The sequence below is a fragment of the Podarcis erhardii genome, assembly GCF_964252035.2.
Source record: "Podarcis erhardii genome assembly, chromosome: 9".
In the NCBI taxonomy this organism is placed as follows: domain Eukaryota; kingdom Metazoa; phylum Chordata; class Lepidosauria; order Squamata; family Lacertidae; genus Podarcis; species Podarcis erhardii.
In genome coordinates this window covers 9815532-9835791 of record NC_138512.1, presented here as the reverse complement: position 1 = coordinate 9835791, position 20260 = coordinate 9815532, and the positions used below count along the sequence as shown (strand labels likewise).

Here is a 20260-nt window from a genome sequence, read left to right as displayed (position 1 = left end):
TTTCAAAAGCAGATAAAACCAATCTGCTGTGTTTTGATTATTCTGTAACTACTTTGTTTATTTCATACATGTAATAAAACATACATTATATAGATAGATAAACAGATAGGTAGATAATGCACACATTCATGAAGCAGATGTAGATCTTCCTTTAATCACTAACAGAAGTGCTACAGGAGTTTAATTTAACTTGTATAGATCAATGTTAGAAACAACTTTTCTTTATGCTCACCTAAGTACGTGCACACACAGTTACTGTGGAATGGCTATTCTAACAAGCTCACCACTTTTCTCGTCAAGTCTTTTTCACTCAAGAGCATTTGAGCATATGGTCACCAACTTCGTTACTGGCTCTAACATGGACCTTTTTGATTTGCGTTTGCATCTACCAAATTTTCTCAAGTATTTTAAAGTCAATTCATATCGACCACAGTTAACTGCATACTTATTTACAACTAACCGCTTTTATAAAAACTCAGAATTGATAAGTTTCAGAGGTACTGGTTTCATGAAGTTTCACATAGATTTTAGTATCAACTATGAATCATTTCAAGACACACTTTGATAGTCACAGTAAAGAGAGAATTAAAGGTTCTGTTCAAAAATAGTCAGGTTGGTGTTCCAGCTAGTCAATTTCTCGGACCCTTAAGTAGCAATCCAGGAAATAATAGTGGCAGTATAGCAGGCATTCAGAAAGATCTTCAACTGCATTTTCATAGACATAAACTGAACTACTCTCTAGTTCAAGGGCAACTACTCATCATGCAACAGTTTGAACTGGTGGTTTTGCATAATTGAGGGTAGGGGAGATAGCTTAACATTTGGCATGTAAGTTCAAAGACATAATGGGCAAAATGAAAATAGCACAATGCAGCCAGTAATTGACTGGAATAGATTCGCGTTTGCTTTTAATGGAGGCATCATCTACCTGAAAAGGTAAAGGGACCCCAGACCATTAGGTCCACTTGCGGAGGACTCTGGGGTTGAGTGCTCATCTCACTTTACTGGCTGAGGGAGCTGGCGTTTGTCTGCAGACAGCTTCCAGGTCATGTGGCCAACATGACTAAGCCGCTTCTGACGAACCAGAGCAGCGCACAGAAACTACCTTCCCGCTGGAGTGGTACCTATTTATCTATTATACATCTATCTTTCAGGTGTTTAAAATGCTGCCACTTGAATTTCTAGTATACATATATATCACTAACCATGCATATACGCTTAAGTAATTGTTGCGTAAAACATGTAATGCATCTTTGCAATTGCTGGTAGTTAAGAAGGTGGAAAAAATGAGACCCAAACAAAAAACGAAGATCTTTTCAATAATAACATTAAGAAGAAGAACAATAACAACTACATCATCATCATCATCATCATCATCACCATCATCATTCAGAAGACCAGAAGGGTCTTACTGGTTTTGATGAAGGGTTCACATATTCAAAGCACATTACATCCAATTAAGAGAAAATGGAGGGAAGTGTTTCTGTAACTCAATCACACACTTTTTAATTCAGAACCTTGGGAGTGAATAATTATCATGCCACATATTAATTAAGAAATCAACAAGCCCAGAGAAATGCTTGAACATTCGCCTGGAATGGGTGAGCATCTCTTGTCTTAGTAAGCCAAGCTGGGCCGCTCTTTCCCTTCTGCAGTTGAGCAAGAAAGTCTTCAATTAAATGTCGTTTCCCATTGTATCTAAAACAGGAAAATATAGTTCCTGTTCCATGTTTGGAACTATATAGGGTCTAAAACCACAATTTTAGGATGAATTAATATCTTGGCTTGTTCCGAACCTGGTAACCATAATTTTCTGATCTGGACCTAATGGGAAACTGTGGTTGCTAGAAGACATCAAAATTTAATTATGGTGTGCTGAGAAGGGAAGGAATGGAAATGGTTGTGTGCATCCCATAGAACCACCAGGATCATTCATAACTTGGTTTACAAATCCAAGATACGATCATGTAAATGAGGCCATTAATATATGTAAATAAGAAAATAACAGTAAGAAAATAAATATTAAAATCCTTGGATTGGTTGTAGCCCAACTGCTTGAAGAACTGAGATAATACTTGAAATGTGGTAACTGGTTAATAAAGTATCAACTCTATAATATATCTCTCTATATTTTGAAAGTCTGCAAAAACAGTGTGTGGCCTTTTTTGAGATGGTTACCCTAGGCCAGGGTTTCTTTCTTTCTTACTTACTACAACTCCCATCATCCCTAGCTAGAAAGGCCAGTGATCAGGGACGATGGGAAGCGTAGTCCAAAGACAATTGGAGGTCCAAGTTTGGGAAACTCTGAGGCAACATGTTTTTATTCTTCAGGAATGCTAAAAATTTCATTGCCTTTATTTTTAAAATAAAAATCTAATGTAAGGAATATATATGCTGTTGAGTTGAAATGTTTAAAAATACTTACAATTAAAATAATTTTCAACTAAGAACATAAACACTAAGTGCACTTTTGATCAGGGAAAGACATAGTCCATTTCAGACATTAACACAGATGTAAAATTAGCATGCGATATTCTTTAGTTTTCGTTACTAAATCCAATTTAAGTAATATGGCATCACCATATATTACTTAATGAAGTGCATAGCCAAATATAGATTTATGTATAAAATAAATGAAATGGTGTTAACTTTTTATTATGAAGGAATTAAAAAATACTTACAGGTTTTTAATGTCTACAGCTCCACGGAAAGCCTTTCTAGGAATGGCATGAATCTGGTTTTCACTAAGGTCCCTAAGGAGGAAAAAAAGAGAGAAATACTTAGGTAGATTCCTATATCATACAAAGGACTTCTGTTTAAGAACAGGTATTTCAAGCTGATCCGGACCACTATAGATCTGAATTATGCACATTACCTTAGAATGAATGACTTGCTATCAACAACAACGAAACAATCACTTTTCAAAAATGTAGCAATGAAGAACTCATTTTTGAAAAAAAGTACACACACCGTTCCAGATAACCCTTAGCCGGACTTGCAGTTTGAAAGGAAGAGCATTTTTTCCCCCCCAGACTCACAATATTTGTATTAAAATATTTACTCAGAGTTTATAATGGGCTGGATCAAGACTTCACTACTGCTGATTTTATTCAGGGGAGATCCCCATAGCAGAGTAAAGAATCTTTCTTCTGCTTTCCTCTCTCGTTGTAGTCCCCAGCACCACCACCCACTCTCTTCTGGAGGGTCCAGGGACCCCCCTGGAAAAGTGGAGCAGGGGAGAGGGGTGCTGGGGGCTATAGGGAGAGGGGGAATCAACTCCACTTGATCAAAAACCTTCTCTGGACAGGATGAGTCTTTCTGTCCAGGGAAAGCTATGTTTGTGTCCAGCTCCATTGCTTGTATTCTACTGAAAAAAGAAACAAAGAAGAGGAAAAGCTTTCTAAAAAGAGTGAAAACAAATGTTTAGTAAGAAGACTGTCAACCGTTTGATGAATTTACATATTTCACTAAAACATCTATGCAACACAGGTACAGTTTAACTTGTTTCTAGGCTTGCATGGAAATTAAGAGACAAGTGATGTGATTTAATCTCACTTAAATTTAAATAAGGGACGCGGGTAGTGCTGTGGTTTAAACCACTGTGCTGTTTGGGTGTGCTGATCGGAATGTTGGCGGTTCGAGGCTCTGCGACGGGGTAAGCTCCCGTTGCTCGGTCCCTGCTCCTGCCAACCTAGCAGTTCGAAAGCATGTAGTGCAAGTAGATAAATAGGTACCGCTCCGGTGGGAAGGTAAATGGTGTTTCCTGTGCTGCTCTGGCTTCGCCAGAAGCAGCTTAGTCATGCTGGCCACATGACCCGGAAAAACTGTCTGTGGAAGTGGACAAACACCGCTCCCTCGGCCTGTAAAACAAGATGAGCGCCGCAACCCCAGTGTTGTTCACGACTGGACTTAAATGTCAAGGGTCCCTTTACCTTTACTTAAATTTAAATAACACAGCAATGCAGCTAAAACGTAATATTAAATGACTTTGGATGAAATATTTGTATAAAACCAAATTAACTTAATAGTAATATTCATGTGCCATTAAATGTCAATAATTAATATTCATTTATGCTTCCATTTCATATGCATAAACTCCAAAATTACTCTTAACAGAAGGCAAAGACAGTGGCGATCAATCACCACCTGGTGACAAAACCCTCCAAACACACCAAGGCTATTTATTTGGATTTATTTCCAAATAAGATATGCATATGATTGACCTTCACCTTTGATTTAAATATAAGTATGCACACAACACACTATTTAATGCATTTATATATCACATGTTGCCAATGCACTTAAGGTAGTTTACAAATTAAAATATTAACTGAAAAATAATTTTAAAACTGCCAAAAGATTGGGGGGGGGCCACAACAGCACAATTATAGCAGAGCTCTAATTGCATTATGCACTCTTACCATCCAGTCTTACACAAAGGTCCTTACTTCTCAAATAAGAATGTATAAGATGCTAAAACACTCACATTTTTTTTTATCCAGGTGACAAGGCATAGGACAAATCCTGCCCCTATTTGTTTACATATTAAAAACAGAATTTCAGTCTCATGCACTGAGAAGAGTGAGCAATCAAAAACAGTGGACTAGGTTCACTGAGCACCCTGGTTTGGGTGTTGCAGGTGCACATTGCTAACTGTGATGGACATGCAGTTGAAACAGCAAGTTAAAATTATTTATTAAATTTTTATTTCACCCCTCTTCAAAGGAGTGCTGCATAGTTCTCCCCATAGTTTATCCTCACAATAACCCTGTAAGGGAAACCCCCCCCCCCCACTATATACAGTGGTACCTGCGGATGCGAACGGGATTCATTCCAGAGCTCCGTTCGCATCCTGAGCCGAGTGCAACCCGCGCCTGCGCGTGCCGTGATTCGCTGCTTCTGCACATGACGTCATTTTCAGCATCTGCGCATGCGCGAAACCCAGAAGTAACTAGTTCCATTACTTCCAGGCCGCCGCAGGACGCAACCTGAAAAGATTTAACCCGAAGCGACTTTAACCTGAGGTATGACTGTATAAGGTTTTGGTGACTTCTGTTTCAGTGTATCTGAAGAAGTGTGTATGCACCCGAAAGCTTATACCCAGAACAAACTTAGTTGGTGTCTAAGGTGCGACTGGACAGTTCTTATTTTTTATTTTGACTGCGTCAGACCAACGTGGCTACAATGCCTGAACCTGTAAGGGAAGTTAGACTGAGAGACAGCAAGTGAACTAAGATCACCCAGTGAACTTCATGTCTGATTGTTGATGCTGAACGTGGGTCACACTAGACCTAACACAACACCATAACTATTGGAGATCTGGTACAGAACAAAGAACTCTGTTCAGGAAACCCCAGGGCAATCTTTAAACAATGTTAATTTTTAGATTTTAAATGCTGAAGGCATTGTTATTTGAGTCTTTATTTACTCTCTGAAGTGCAGTTGAGAGTTCAAATGCTGAAATATGCACCATTAAAAAACTCCGGAAAACACCATGCAGTTATGTCAAGGGTGTAGGCCAGGCTAGATATGTTTTTCTCCAGCTTTATCTTTCTCTGTGCAGGGATTCATCTATTGAAGAACATTCAGTCATATGACCCCCATCAACATTCTGAAGTGGTACAGCCCTGACACAGATTTATCCCCTCAGAGGGAATGAGCCATGGTTGCTAAAGAAAGATGCTCAGATGCTCAAGTGATGAAGCCAGTGCCTTAAGCAAGCTCTAAAACTGAAAGAAAAGTGAGGGGAAATCAATCAGTCCCGTGGGATGGATCTACAATGACTTCCTTTGCCTCTAAGCTATGTTGTTGTTTTGTTTTCTAAAGATCCTGTGCTTTTCTAACAGGGATTTCCCCCCTTGCTTGTTTACCACACTAAGAAAAGAGTCCCTATAAGGAAGAGACAAGACCAATAGTCTTATTTTGAACTCAATCTGAATCCCTTGAACAGAGGGAGAGCATTGCCCCAGTTCGACAAGTTCTGCCGGAGACCCATTATGTAGTCATAATTAGTTTGAACATGGTATGGTGGACTCAGTACCCACAATTCCCTTCTAAGTCACAGTGAAAATCCACAGGTTTCCTCTTGGTTGTCTATTACTGCAGTTCTTTGTGTGCACATTAGTTTCCAGTAAAGATATTGAGGGTAGCATTGCAAATTCCCCAAAAGCAGACTTTTACTGAATACATGTGAATATATGGTACACTAGGAGCCTAGGGCTTGCCAATCAGAAGGTCGGCAGTTTGAATCCCTGCGATGGGTTAAGCTCCCGTTGCTTGGTGCCTGCTCCTGCCAACCTAGCAGTTCGAAAGCACGTCAAAGTGCAAGTAGATAAATAGGTACTGCTCCGGTGGGAAGGTAAACGGCGTTTCCGTGCGCTGCTCTGGTTTGCCAGAAGCGGCTTAGTCATGCTGGCCACATGACCCAGAAGCTGTATACCGGCTCCCTCAGCCAGTAAAGCAAGATAAGTGCCGCAACCCCAGATTTGTCCGCAACTGGACCTAATGGTCAGGGGTCCCTTTACCTTTACCTTTAGGAGATTGGGTAGCAATCTGGGATCCAGAGAACTCTCCCATCTCTACTTTCATCAAAATAAATAAAATAATTTTAAAAATGTAATGAATTAAAAAAATAAAAAATTGTGCAATATAAACAACACTGTCCTGGGTCCCACAGTATTGATATAACACCAAAAGTTGATTTAAGGTGAACACAAAAGTAGAGATTCAGGTAGGTAGCCATGTTGGTCTGACACAGTCAAAATAAATTTTAAAAATTAAAACATTGTCCAGTAGCACCTTAGAGACCAAGTAAGTTTGTTCTGGGTATAAGCTTTTGTGTGTTGTTTATTATAAATATATATACATATGTATTATTAATAATGAAATGAATGGTACAACAACAATGGGCTAATGGAAGAAGCCAAAGACCTTTTAGAAGTTTCTTCTGCCTCATCACTCTTTCATCACTTTAGGGGCACCTCAAACTACCCAAACTGACAGCATAACAGAAGAAGAGGGCTAGATGCTCCCAAAATAGGCAAGGAAAAGGCCACAAACATGGAGTACAATGGTACCTTGGGTTAAGAACTTAATTCGATCTGGAGGTCTGTTTTTAACCTGAAACTGTTCTTAACCTGAGGTACCACTTTAGCTAATGGGGCCTCTTGCTGCTGCCGTGCTGCCAGCACACAATTTCTGTCTTATCCTGAAGCAACGTTCTTAACCTGAGGTACTATTTCTATGTTAGTGGAGTCTGTAACCTGAAGTCTCTGTAACCTGAAGCGTCTATAACCCGAGGTACCATTGTACTTGGAATTTTCCCAGAGGGATGCAATTAGACAGGGTGTGGGTGGCAAATAAGCTTTTGGGTGCTATGGTTGCAGGTCACTGACAGGAAAAGTCAGCATCAATTCTTACTTCACAAGCGAGACCAGAGTAAAAATCTACCCAATCTAACAAAAATGATGAAATATGCTTGGTTTGGTTTTGTAATTAAACCAGACAAACTGTTTTGCAAAGACTATTATTTTTGCTTCTTTTGAGAACATGTATCATGAAAGATTTTATGAAATGCATTAGCAAATTTGTGATTAGTTATAGATAACACAAAGGTAAATAACTCTGGAACAGAAAGCATTTTGGATTAATGATTTATTTAATAACCTGAATTTTCAATTCACCTGCACAGGTTACTGGATAATGTAGCATACATTGCTTTGTAGAAGAACTGACAGCTTACAAACAAGTGCTTGTTATAGCAACATGTATAGAAAAAAAGAGAGAGAATTACTGGATTTATATAAGATTGGTTGAACTTATACATTAGGGTGATTTTGTTGTGAAATTAATAGTTGTATTTTAAATCAGGATGCTATAGTTTGTATCAGTACAGAAAAGTTTTAAGTGAACACACACTGCACATTTCTATATGTATTTTTTAAATTAAAAAATGTACATGGAACAGATTAATGAATCACACATAATGCACCCGTTTGTTGCAAATGAAGTCAGTTCTGCATTGCAGATATTTTATTACTCACCGAAGACTTCCAGTTGAATATGCCATGTGCTTTATAAAGCACAGAGTGCTATTATTTTAATTGTATAAATGGAAATTGCTATGTGCAATAACTATCATGCACATCTAAGGTTGGTTCAGCGTTCTCCCTCTTCCTACACGGGCCCCATTAGCTAAACCAACATTTACTTAAAGGCAATAAATTTTCCGAAGAAAACATTTCTCCAAATTTAATTACCGGTCATTTTATTTTTCCTCCATGGTTTAACCTCTCTTCAGATTCTGATCAGTTGTATCATAAATCTATAATGGCATCCAATACTTTAGAGAAACTGCTGAGCAAGGAATAACGTGTCCTTATTTTCAGAGCTATGAAATGAAAATATGGAGGGAAACATGTCATCCAGAACTACACAATTTGAACACTTGTGCCCTGACAAGAGCATACAAATTCACCAAAAATACAAGCAATTCCAGTATAAACTGACCCAATAAAAGAAAATTGCAGCTAGGGGAAAACAGGTATCAATATGCATAGCCAAGCTGGCTGTGGAAGATGAAAATTGTAGTTTAAAACATTTGGAGGGCACAAGGTTCTAAACTGGGCGATACAAACATGCATATTTGTTGGTTAAATTTATATCCTTCCATGTGCAACATCCAATAGAAGACAAATAAACAAAATAATTTGCACTTTTAGGTACAGTGGCACACAAACTTTCAGGTCAGTTTAACAAACTATCACCACTAAACTAAACTATCACCATTAAACTATCACTAGCGGAAGGCCTAACAACTTTGATTACTGGAGAAAGCATGTCAAGTCCCACCATTTTTGCCAACCTCACTACTACCACGAGACATGGGCAACTTACACCTGCCTCAATGTCTTCTACATGTACTGCATCAGAGCTATTTTGGGCATCACAGGGCAGAGTCATAAACAAAGATGTGCTCTCCTATGCCCACATTCCCAGCATGTTTGCACTCCTGTCTCAGCGACATCTACACTGGCTACAGAATAGAAAATGGCAGGATCCGAAGGATGTGCTCTATGATGAAACAAAACAAATTCCTTCCAGTAGCACCTTAAAGACCAACTAAGTCAGTTCTTGGTATGAGCTTTCGTGTGCATGCACACTTCTTCAGATACACTGAAGCAGAAGTTTCCAGACCCTTCTATATAGTGAGAAGGTGGGGAGGGGTATTACTCAGAAGGGTGGTGGGAATGGGTGATTGGCAGATAGCTGTGATGAGCCTGTTGACGACTCTTAACGACTGCAATAGGTCTTACAGGAAAAAGCAAGGGGTGAGAAGGTGAAAAATGGCTTTGTCATGTATAATGAGATAAGAATCCAAGGTCTTTGTTCAGACCAGGTTTCTCCATGGTTTTGAGTTTGGTGATAAGTTGTAATTCAGCAGCTTCTCTTTCCAGTCTATTTCTGAAATTCCTTTGTAGGCACCAGGCCTGTTGGTGGGCCAACTCTGTGTTACAAACACGACATGAAGGCTGGCAACATCAACCCCACCATGTGGGAATCCCTTGCAGGCTAAGGAATGGCCACTGGGAGGAGCGCAGAGAGAAGAAAAGTCATGCAGCCACTGTAACTCCTCCAACAGTTTGACTTCAGTTTGCACCACTTAAAGTTGACGTTGAAGGACCTTAATGCACATGCTGCTCTGGGGCCATGGTTGGGAGGAAGAGTGAATTCTGGAAAAGCAGGCATTACCTTTCCCTATCTACCCACCTAATGCTTTTTTCTGGGGGGACGCAGGGGGACGCATACCCCAAAACATTTTGTGAATCTAAGTTTGGTCTTGTTGGGGGGCAGTATTTCAGTGTGAGCAGGAAAATGAGAGCACCCCTAAACTTTTTTTTTAGAAACAAAGCACTACACCCACCCACCCAACTCCACCAGTGGTATTTCTGTATGTATTTTTTAAATTAAAAAATGTACATGGAACAGATTAGTGAATCACACATAATGCACCCGTTTGTTGCAAATGAAGTCAGTTCTGCATTGCAGATATTTTACTACTCACTGAAGACTTCCAGTTGAATATGCCATTTGCTTTATAAAGCACAGAGTGCTATTATTTTAATTGTATAAATGGAAATTGTTATGTGCAATAACTATCATGCACATCACCCATTCCTGTGATGGGCATGAATTCTGTCCCAAGGGCAGAAGCGGACAGGGCCCCACCTCTTGTTTTATCTACTACATCAGACAGTTCTGGGAGATAGAAAAAAGAAAGGTATAGGGTCAGTCAGGATGGTTACTCTTCTTTCAGGTAGGTAGGTGTGCTTAGGTTGGCAATGGATAGTTGGTTGGTTGGCATCTGGCAAAGCCTCTCCTCCTCACAGAGGGGAGGAGTTGTGAGCAGGAGCCATTCCCAGTGTTGGCAGGGGGCGTTCCAGCCCCTGCCCAGCTGGCCTGGCTGCCGCGCCACGCCCCCAGGTAGCCAACCAATCAGGTGGAGGCTTGGGGCGGGGTTTAGCAGCTCAAAGGCGGCCACGGCAGCACGTCCCTTTCATTCCGCTGCTGGTTTTCGTCGGATCCGGCAACATCTTTTAGTGTGTTTTGGAATGACCTTCCTACCTACCTGAGCATTGCTCAGGTGCCCTCACTGTACTTTTCACACACCTGCGAAAAATTTTGTTTTAGCAAGCACACCATGACTAAAAAAATCTATGTTTACTTTACAAGCTTAACTGATTTATGATTATTTATGATTATCACATATCTTCCTTTTAAAGCAGTTTTGTGTATATAGCTGTGTGTTTATCAGTGTTATTATGTACACACTATAAGAGTTTGGGACGCGGGTGGCGCTGTGGGTTAAACCACAGAGCCTAGGGCTTGCCAATCAGAAGGTCGGTGGTTCGAATCCCCATGACGGAGTGAGCTCCTGTTGTTCAGTTCCTGCTCCTGCCCACCTACCAGTTCGAAAGCACATCAAAGTGCAAGTAGATAAACAGGTACCACTCCGGCGGGAAGGTAAACGGCATTTCCATGCGCTGCTCTGGTTCGCCAGAAGCGGCTTAGTCATGCTGGCCACATGACCCGGAAGCTGTATGCCGGCTCCCTCAGCCAATAAAGCGAGATGAGCACTGCAACCCCAGAGTCGGTCACGACTGGGCCTAATGGTCAGGGGTCCCTTTACCTTATAAGAGTTTAAGCTGTCCTTGTATATTTCTGAATAATAATAATAATAAACCTATGGGATGGGCCTCAGGAGGAAGAAAAAGAATTGGAAAGTGTGCTGAAGTAGCAGCACCCAAACAGTTATGCTAACCGTGGACGGATAGACAGGGAACACAAGGGTTTTTTGGCCATATCTACTTCTCTCCTTGTGAATTATTCTCTGGCTAACTGGTTTCAGGAGATGTTCTGCTCTAGACTTCTCAGTGTTGGATTAGTACCTCAACTTATAGATCCCTTTGCACATTGCATAATACATGCAGCTGTGCCTGAGAAAAACATAGCTGCCAAGAGTTGAGGGCTCAAAAAGTAACGTAAGTTTAGGAGGGTGCCAGAGTTCAAGACATTCATAAAACGTTACGGGTGGGCTTCTTCCAGCATCAAGTGGAAATTCCAGCGGCTACTGCCCAACCTTTGCCCCAAGCAACTACCCAGAAGCGTGGTGTTCTGTGCAGACAACTGAAATAAATCCTAAACACTTTCCAAGTTTTTGTTTCATTTTTGCAATCTTCATGGAACTAAGTGAGTAGAATTCATATCCTTTCCATTACTTATTATAAAGGTTCACATTCAACCTTGGAAATAAACTAAAGCATCAAATTAGCAATTCTCAAAGCAAGAATCAATTCCATCATGCAACACATCCAAAAATGCACTTACAATAATTTGTTACAAAGGCACAGCATAAAATTAAGCAGACAGTAAATATTATTCATTAAAGGAAATTAATTTCCTGAGCAGATTCACCACTCAAATTATGGAAGGCTACAATGGCTTAGCATTAATGAATGGTAATTATAAAAATAAAAAGGAAGTACACCAGAGCCTCACCTATACTTTTCTTGAGATCCAAAAACGCTTTGAGAGGGTATGGCACCTTAATCAGCTATCATTCCATCTTACATAATGTGTAATTAAAAAATAGCTATCAATGCAGGGCTTAGCTGTGGGCATACCTAAGATATCTAAGCCCTCTTAGGGATATTCCAGGTTCCCTCCCTGAAGTTTTTAGACACAAAAAGTCCCACTGGCAAAGCCAACAGAGGAAGCTGAGTGACGCCCATTGACTTGTCAAAACATTTTAACAACAGGTCACTGAATGATGAGCAATATAATATAAAAGTATGAAACACCATTGACCCACATCTCTAGATATAAGAATGGCCGCATGAACTAACTCTGAGCCCCATTGGCTGAAACATGTCATTAAATATCTATTCCAGTCACAATATTTGGATGTTCACGGGCCTCAGTCTAGGTGTGTTAACATTATTCTAACAACAGAATTGTTGAGGAGTTAAATTTTGTCATGACTGATTACTTGTCTTTGCATTACCTGAAGGTGATGTCAAAACTTGGTTAATAATTACAACAGCTGTTGCAGGTTATGTTTGAATTGCCAGCATTATCATGGTTAACCATGATTATCATGCTTTTGCTTCAGTCCTCTACTAGTGTGAGCAGAAGCAACAAGCCACAACCCCTGGCTAAGTATTATGTCCAAACCAGAGACTGAAGTTTCTTTCACTCAAAGGAACCATGACTACCAAGTGAAGATCAGTCTTGGCTTTGCATTGTGGGGTTGTTGTTTTTTGAGAAAAGAAGAAGAAGAGTTTGGATTTGATATCCCGCTTTATCACTACACCAAGGAGACTCAAAGCGGGTAACATTCTCCTTTCCCTTCCTCCCCTACAACAAACAATCTGTGAGGTGAGTGGGGCTGAGAGATGTCAGAGAAGTGTGACTAGCCCAAGGTCACCCAGCAGCTGCATGTGGAGGAGTGGGGAAGCGAACCCGGTTCACCAGATTACGAGTCTGTCGCTCTTAACCACTATACCACACTGGCAAAGCAGACCACACTCCAGGTTTCAGACATGATACTAAGTTTAGGAATATTATAATAACAACAACAACAACAACAATAATAGAAGCACCCCAGCCACTCTGGGCAGCTCAACAACAACAACAACAATAACAACAACAATAATAATAGAAGCACCCCAGCCACTCTGGGCAGCTCAAACGGGAACCATCAACGTATTCTTGTGTGTATCCTTTCCTACTTTCAGAAAAGGAGAAATTCCATCACTGCTTAGAAAGGTCAAATCCTAAAATAATGTTTAAATGTGAAGTGGAAATTGAACTACGTATTATTCAGTTGTGTCACAACAAATTTGATAAACACTACCATGAAACATAAAATCTTAAGTAGATGAACCTAGTTCATCAGCATTGCAACTGGATGAAATGACAAACCCATTTGACATTTAATGGCATTTCAAAGGCTATGATCCTACTAAGCCATTAAAACCCAAGATTCCTATTTCCAAGTAAACGGTTATAGGACTGCACTTTCCGACCTGTATTTAGTTTTATCAGTTATTGCATTTGTACTCTACCTTTCTTCAAAGGGGTTCACATTGGTATATACAGTGATTTTGTCTCTTTTATCCTCACAAAAACAAAACAACACAAAAACAGTGAGCCACGCTTGGGGTGGTCAAGCACATGTTGAGGCTTGCTGGCTAGAGACTCAGGAATGTCCCTCACTTTTCCTAACATTTTCTATGGCTAAAGAAGCAGGTTGCTTCATTAACAGTTCACAAAAATCAGTGGGTATTTGGGTGGTGTTTGGGTAGCATTTTCTAAAGTAGGAAGCATTGTTTTATCAGGAAGCACTGAGGATCCCTGGTGGGTGTAACAGTGCAGATGAGCAAGGCAAGCTAGCCTAAGTTCTGCAGCTGCTATTGCTGGTATATGGACCTTTGCAATGTCTCACAGATCAACAAGGCCAGAGCTAATGGCTTAGTGAAGCAGTGAGAAGCAGCACAAAGTTGAGAATGGCTGGTGGCAAGCAGCAAGTAGCCATTTGGGGCAGGATACTAGTAGCGTTGTCATTGGCTACCACAGGTTCTTTCATGAGGTGAACACTGGTGCAGACTGAGAAATGACTGCTCCTAAATTATGGCTGCCACAAGCATTTCCTGTTTCCTTGCAGGAAGCTTCGAGGTGAGCCTGTGCCCAGTAAGGCGAAGAGCCTGTGCCCATGGGTGGCGCTATGGTCTAAACCACTGAGCCTCTTGAGTTTGCCGATCAGAAGGTTGGCGGTTTGAATCCCCACAAGGGGGTGAGCTCCCGTTGCTTGGTCCCAGCTCCTGCCAACCTAGCAGTTTGAAAGCACATCAAAGTGCAAGCAGATAAATAGGCACCAATCCAGTGGGAAGGTAAATGGCATTTCCGTGCGCTGCTCTGGTTTCGTCAGAAGCGGCTCAGTCATGCTGGCCACATGACCCGGAAAAACTGTCTGTGGACAAATGTCGGTTTCCTCAACCTGTAAAGTGAGATGAGCGCTGCAACCCCAGAGTCGTTCGCAACTGGACTTAACTGTCAGGGGTCCTTTACCTTTACCTTTTTTGCCCAGTAAGGAGAGCAGATCCTACCTTCCTGCACCTTTTCCCAAGGCTTGGTAATCTATCTTGAGGCAAGAGAAGAAAGTAGATGGGGAGCTATGTCTCCTCCAGAGCCCTGGGAGAAAGTCTTTTGCTTCTGGGGATGTGATCAGTCCCATAATCCCCAGTGGGATAATGAGACTATTCAACACCATTCTTCCACTGGGGGCTCTAGTAGTGGTAAAGGTAAAGGGACCCCTGACCATTAGGTCCAGTCGTGACTGACTCTGGGGTTGCGGTGCTCATCTCGCTTTATTGGCCAAGGGAGCCGGTGTGCAGTTTGCGGGTCATGTGGCCAGCATGACTAAGCCACTTCTGGCGAACCAGAGCAGCGCATGGAAATGCTGTTTACCTTCCCGCCGGAGTGGTACCTATTTATCTACTTGCACTTTGACGTGCTTTTGAACTGCTAGGTTGGCAGCAGCAGGGCCCGAGCAACTGGAGCTCACCCCCTCACAGGGATTCAAACCACCGACCTTATGATCAGCAAGTCCTAGGCTCTGTGGTTTAACCCACAGCGCACCCGGCATCCCTGGTAGTGGTAGTCTCAGTCTAATCCCTTACGGAGAAATATACTTTGCTGGGAGGTGCTCAAGACCTTCTCTTGCCCCAAAGGTAAACTCTTGTGCTTAGGAAAAGATGGATTGCAGCAGAGGGAGAAGTAGGTGCTTTGTAAGCACTTCTTTGCCTTTTTCACAAATGCGCTCAAGCTTTTCCAAGTGTCCAGAGCATGCACAAAATTTCAGCCCCTTTCAGGTCAAACAGTGCATCTGTACCAAAGATGAAACTAAGGCTCCTTAGCACAATCCAACTCCAGCACTCTGGAACTGTGTCATTCTGTTCTCAAGGAATCAAAGAGCTGCAATGCAGGGATCTCAACTGAAGTCTCCACTATCAGTGGCGTAGCGTGGGGGGTGCAGGGGGGCGCTCGCCGCCTCCGGAGTCACCGAAGAGCCTCGGGCGCAGGCTGTAGCAGAGCCCCATGTCTCGCGGAACCGACGAGCTGTGGGCGCATCTGGGCTGAAGGCGTCCGGCAGACAGCGGCTCTCAGCGCTCGCCGCGGTCCCCGCACGTCAGGGCCACGGAGGGCACGCCAGGCAGCCCCTCCTCACAGCCCCGCTGCTGCTGCTCCTCCTCCTCCGGGGAAGCGGCGTCGTTTGGGCGGCAGCACCAGCGGCAACTCGCCTCTGATCACCTGACACGGACCCGCCGCCGCCACCGCCGTGGCTACCTTACCGTAAATACCCCAGCCCAGGCAGCAGCAAGAAGAAGCTGGCAGTGGCGGCAGGTTAGGGGCGCAAATTACTTGCCTTGCCCCGTGTTAGGGGGCGCAAATTACTTGCCTTGCCCCGGGTGCTGACAACCCACGCTATGCCGCTGTCCACTATAGATGGCTACCAAACCTCTGCTTAAAAACCTCCAAGGAAGGAGAGTCCACCACCTTCCATGGGAGACTCACTGTCGAACAGCTCTACCTGTCAGAAAGTTCTTCCTGATATTTAGTCAGAATCTCCTTTCTTGTAAGTTGAAGCCATTAGTTTGGGTTCTCCCACTCTTGCTGCTTTAAACAAAATAAAAAAATTCCTTCCAGTAGCACCTTAAGGACCAACTGAGTTAGTTCTAGGTATGAGCTTTCGTGTGCATGCACACTTGCTGCTTTAATCATACTGGCCCTGGTTTCTGTCCCAACAGTACCAGATCCCACTCTTTCTCATCTTTACCCGCTGAAGGAAGAGGCAGTTGCTCTTTGCAACCATTTTTCTTTTATTTCAACTTCAGTAATGGACAGCAGAAAGTTTTAATTTTCATATATTAAAATCAATTAACGCATGTCAGTGAATGAGTGGCTCCTGTATCTCTCTAACCAAAAACACAGCCCCCAGCAACTAATGAATGGCAGTTAAATATCCCAGGGCTCCCGTCAGGAATGCACAGGGTTTGGAAATTTAACACTCTCCTTGCAAACCATTGCCATAGCAACACGAACAAACAGCAGCAGAGAAGAGCCTGAAATTTTTTTGGGGGGGGGTATCTCAAAATAAACCTTGGGTCAGTACAATTGGGGTTGGAGCAAACACTGAGAACCAAGTTCAGATTCAATAAAATCAGTTTAGGGCAGTTGAGAGAGCTCTCTATCTCTCCCACCCTATATTCAGGAGCACATTTTTTAAGGTTCCCCCTTTTCTTGCTAGCTTTGCATAGTTACTGAAGTAGGATTTTGTATGCATCTTGTTTCTGAACTATTTGTTCACTGCAGATATGTTTTTCAAACCCTTGCAAGTCAAGAGAACACACAAGTTAAGACAAGTCTTAAAAGATATGCTGTAAAGCAGATATTCAAACAGTGACACTTTCTATAAGGAGTGGAATACAGTGGTACCTCGGGTTACAGACGCTTCAGGTTACAGACCCCGCTAACCTAGAAATAGTACCTCGGGTTAAGAACTTTGCTTCAGGATGGGAACACAAATTGTGCGGCGGCGGCACAGCGGCAGTGGGAGGCCCCCATTAGCTAAAGTGGTGTCTCAGGTTAAGAACAGTTTCAGGTTAAGAACGGACCTCCAGAACGAATTAAGTTCTTAACCCAAGGTACCACTGTAGTAGTTAAGCCTGGAATGGTGCATGGCTTAAAAATATGTAACTAGTCTCACCAACACATTCACCCATACTAAACATTGCAAATATGGATTTCAGTAAGGAATGGTTTGGGCAAGATGGGAAAGCAGGGGAACAAAAAAATGTGTTTTCCTTTTCCTTCGTGGTTCAAGGAGCCCGAAATGACACTCTTGGCCTGCAGGGACCAATGTTTTCTTTACACATTTATGCCTCTAGGGAAAGGTTTTCAACCTTTTTGAGTCCATGGCTCCCTTGACCATCTACATTCTTTCTGCAGCACCCGTGTGGGGCTCAGGAGCTCAGTTATATCAGCCCATGCCTGCAGTGGCGTAGCGTGGGGGGTGCAAGGGGGGCTGGCCGCAACTTCTGGGGGGGGCGCACTCGCTGCCTCCGGAGTCGCCGAGGAGCCGCTGCCTGCCATGCCGCCCTGGCTGCTTCAGCCGCGTCTGACAGCCGGCTCGAGGCTCCTTCCGGCCGGGTCTCCCGACGGGGCGCTGCAGGTGGAGGCTCCGGCACCAAGCGCCACGCCGCCCAGGCTCGGGTCGCTGTCTGGACGCGCGTAGCCCGCCAAACGCGCCACCGGCGGCGAATGAAGCGCCCATCCGGAGCCACCTGCGCTCTAGTGCCTGCGCGCCAAGACCGCCCACCCGCCCCGACGGGGCCCACCCACCCGCGCTGGAGGCCGGCCGACGCACTGGCCCCAGAGGCGCCCCCTCCCCGCGCCAGAAAGAATCCGCGTCAGGGGTCGCCGGGCCGGGAAGGGAGACCGAGAAGGCTGCGCCGCGACGCCCAAAGACGCGCGTCTTGGCGCAAAGGGGCCCGCGGCACTCAGACGCGGAAGGGCCCCTCTCCCCCTGACCCGCCACTGAACTGCAATTCCCAGCTCCCTTGGCAAATCCCAGTCCCCAATCCCCAAGATGATTTATTTGAGGCAGGGGTCCTTTAATTGCAAAAACAACACCACGGAGGGCAGTAGTCACCACGGAGTTTGCCCCAGAGTAGAGCCGTCAGTATTAATGACCATGGTTAGGGGGTAGGGGGCGCAAGTTACCTGCCTTGCCCCAGGTTGGGGGCGCAAATTACTTCCCTTGCCCCGGGTGCTGACAACCCACGCTACGCCGCTGCATGCCTGCAGAGCTGGCAGCCTCTCCTTGGGAGTCCTCCGGGCAGCCGCTGCTGCCACCCCGGGTCTCTGAGGTGCCCCCCTGCTCCAAAGAGAGGTGCCTCCTCACACTGTCCATTCCCAACACAGCAAGGGCTGGAGGACTGGCTGGCTGGGCTCCCTCGCCCACTTGCTTCCTTATTCCAAGGCCGCCTCAGCTCCTGACAAATAGCACCCCCTGACCAGCCCCAGAGGCACCATTCACCTGTGGAGCTTGTAGCCAGGCCTGCTGCAACAAACAGCTCTGCAAGCCTTTGGGATGCAGAGATGCGAGAGGGCATCAGAGGAGAGAGGGAAGGAAAGAGGAACAGAGGCCAATGCTGCCCATGGCACTCTGACCATCACTCAAGGCACCCCAGGTGAAGACCACTGCTCTAGGGTAGCAAGGACCACAAATCCCTTCCTCTAAACATTCTGCATTCACCTAAGCAACACTTCCCACCTCCTCAGTCTCCCTTGAGCTCACACACTGTTAAAGAGTTCATGTGCGGGACCACGGTGAGAAATGAACTGAGAATGGTCTAGGTCATTCCTCCAACCGTTCAAGTATTTAGTTGGAAGCTACTATGCCAGGGCTTATGTGGGGAAGACGATTAGCATGCCATACCCTGAACAGGATTGGGTCCTATTATAAGTAGGCCTTTATTGGGTATATAGTGAAGACACACTTGTGGGACATGTTTATGAAACTATATGTCACCTTTTGGGGGCAAAACTTGATGGCTCACAATACCATAAAAGCACTACCATAAAAGTAACATGTATCTCAGTATAATGGTGGCATATATAAACAAGATTGCTCCCATTCCCATTCCCTCCTGCTAAGGTCCCTACTATGATATCTGTCCTTTAGGTAAAGATAAAGGACCTCTGGACGGTTAAATCCAGTCAAAGGCCACTATGGAGTTGTGCCGCTTATCTCGCTTTCAGGCCGAGGGAGCCAGTGTTTGTCCACAGCTTTCCGGGTCATGTGGCCAGCAGGACTAACTAAACCCCTTCTGGCGCAACAGAACACCGACACCAGAGCAGCGCACGGAAACACCATTTACCTTCCCTCCAGAGAGGTACCTATTTTTCTACTTGCACTGACATGTTTTTGAACTGCTAGGTTGGCAGGAGCTGGGACAGAGCAACGAGAGCTCACCCCGTCATGGAGATTCAAACCACCGACCTTCTGATCGGCAAGCCCAAGAGGCTCAGTGGTTTAGACCACAGCGCGACCTGCATCCCATCTGTCCTATCCAAAGGCTAGTCAACTGGATGCATTGTACACTGTTGCATGCTATTTTTTCCAGATATACACCTGGAAACATGTGATAGATAGGCTCAATAACTTAGAGGATGCAATACAACTCTATCCAGCTCTGTTTTCCATTATTTTTAAAGACTGTCTGTGGTCTCCACCTGTATTTGTGACTGCACTAACCTACCTAGGAGAGATATACAGATTTAGCCCCAGGGAAATACTGTCTGATGATGGAGGACTTCAACTCATGTCTGTAATTGCATTGTACTGCAGAAGGCAATATTTTTTGCATCTCCCTAATGATCCTTTGGCATCATTTGCTGAAGGATGCCAAGATGTTGCAGAACTAAGACAATAATACAGTGAGATTTAATGATATCGAAAGCTTGGGCACACGTACTTTCTGATGCACAACTTCTGGTGGTTAAAAAGTTTCAAAAATTAATTGATCTTCTGGCAAAGCAAGAAGAAAATTAAATTATACATTGGAACTCTCTCATTCAGAGGCGAATTTGGAAAAAAATAAAGTGGAAAAAGATGGAATGCTTTCCACAATCACAT

General features: G+C 43.7%; 1 protein-coding gene across 6 annotated transcripts in view; it reads right to left on the bottom strand.

Annotated features, from left to right (window-relative positions):
* Positions 1-20260, bottom strand: part of SLIT2 (slit guidance ligand 2) — a 235105-nt gene that overhangs the window by 102047 nt on the left and 112798 nt on the right. For all 6 annotated transcript variants that reach the window (XM_081876193.1, XM_081876194.1, XM_081876196.1 and 3 more), the window contains exon 5: positions 2682-2753. In XM_081876193.1, the coding sequence (XP_081732319.1) occupies positions 2682-2753 (72 nt within the window). The remainder of the gene's footprint in view (positions 1-2681; positions 2754-20260) is intronic.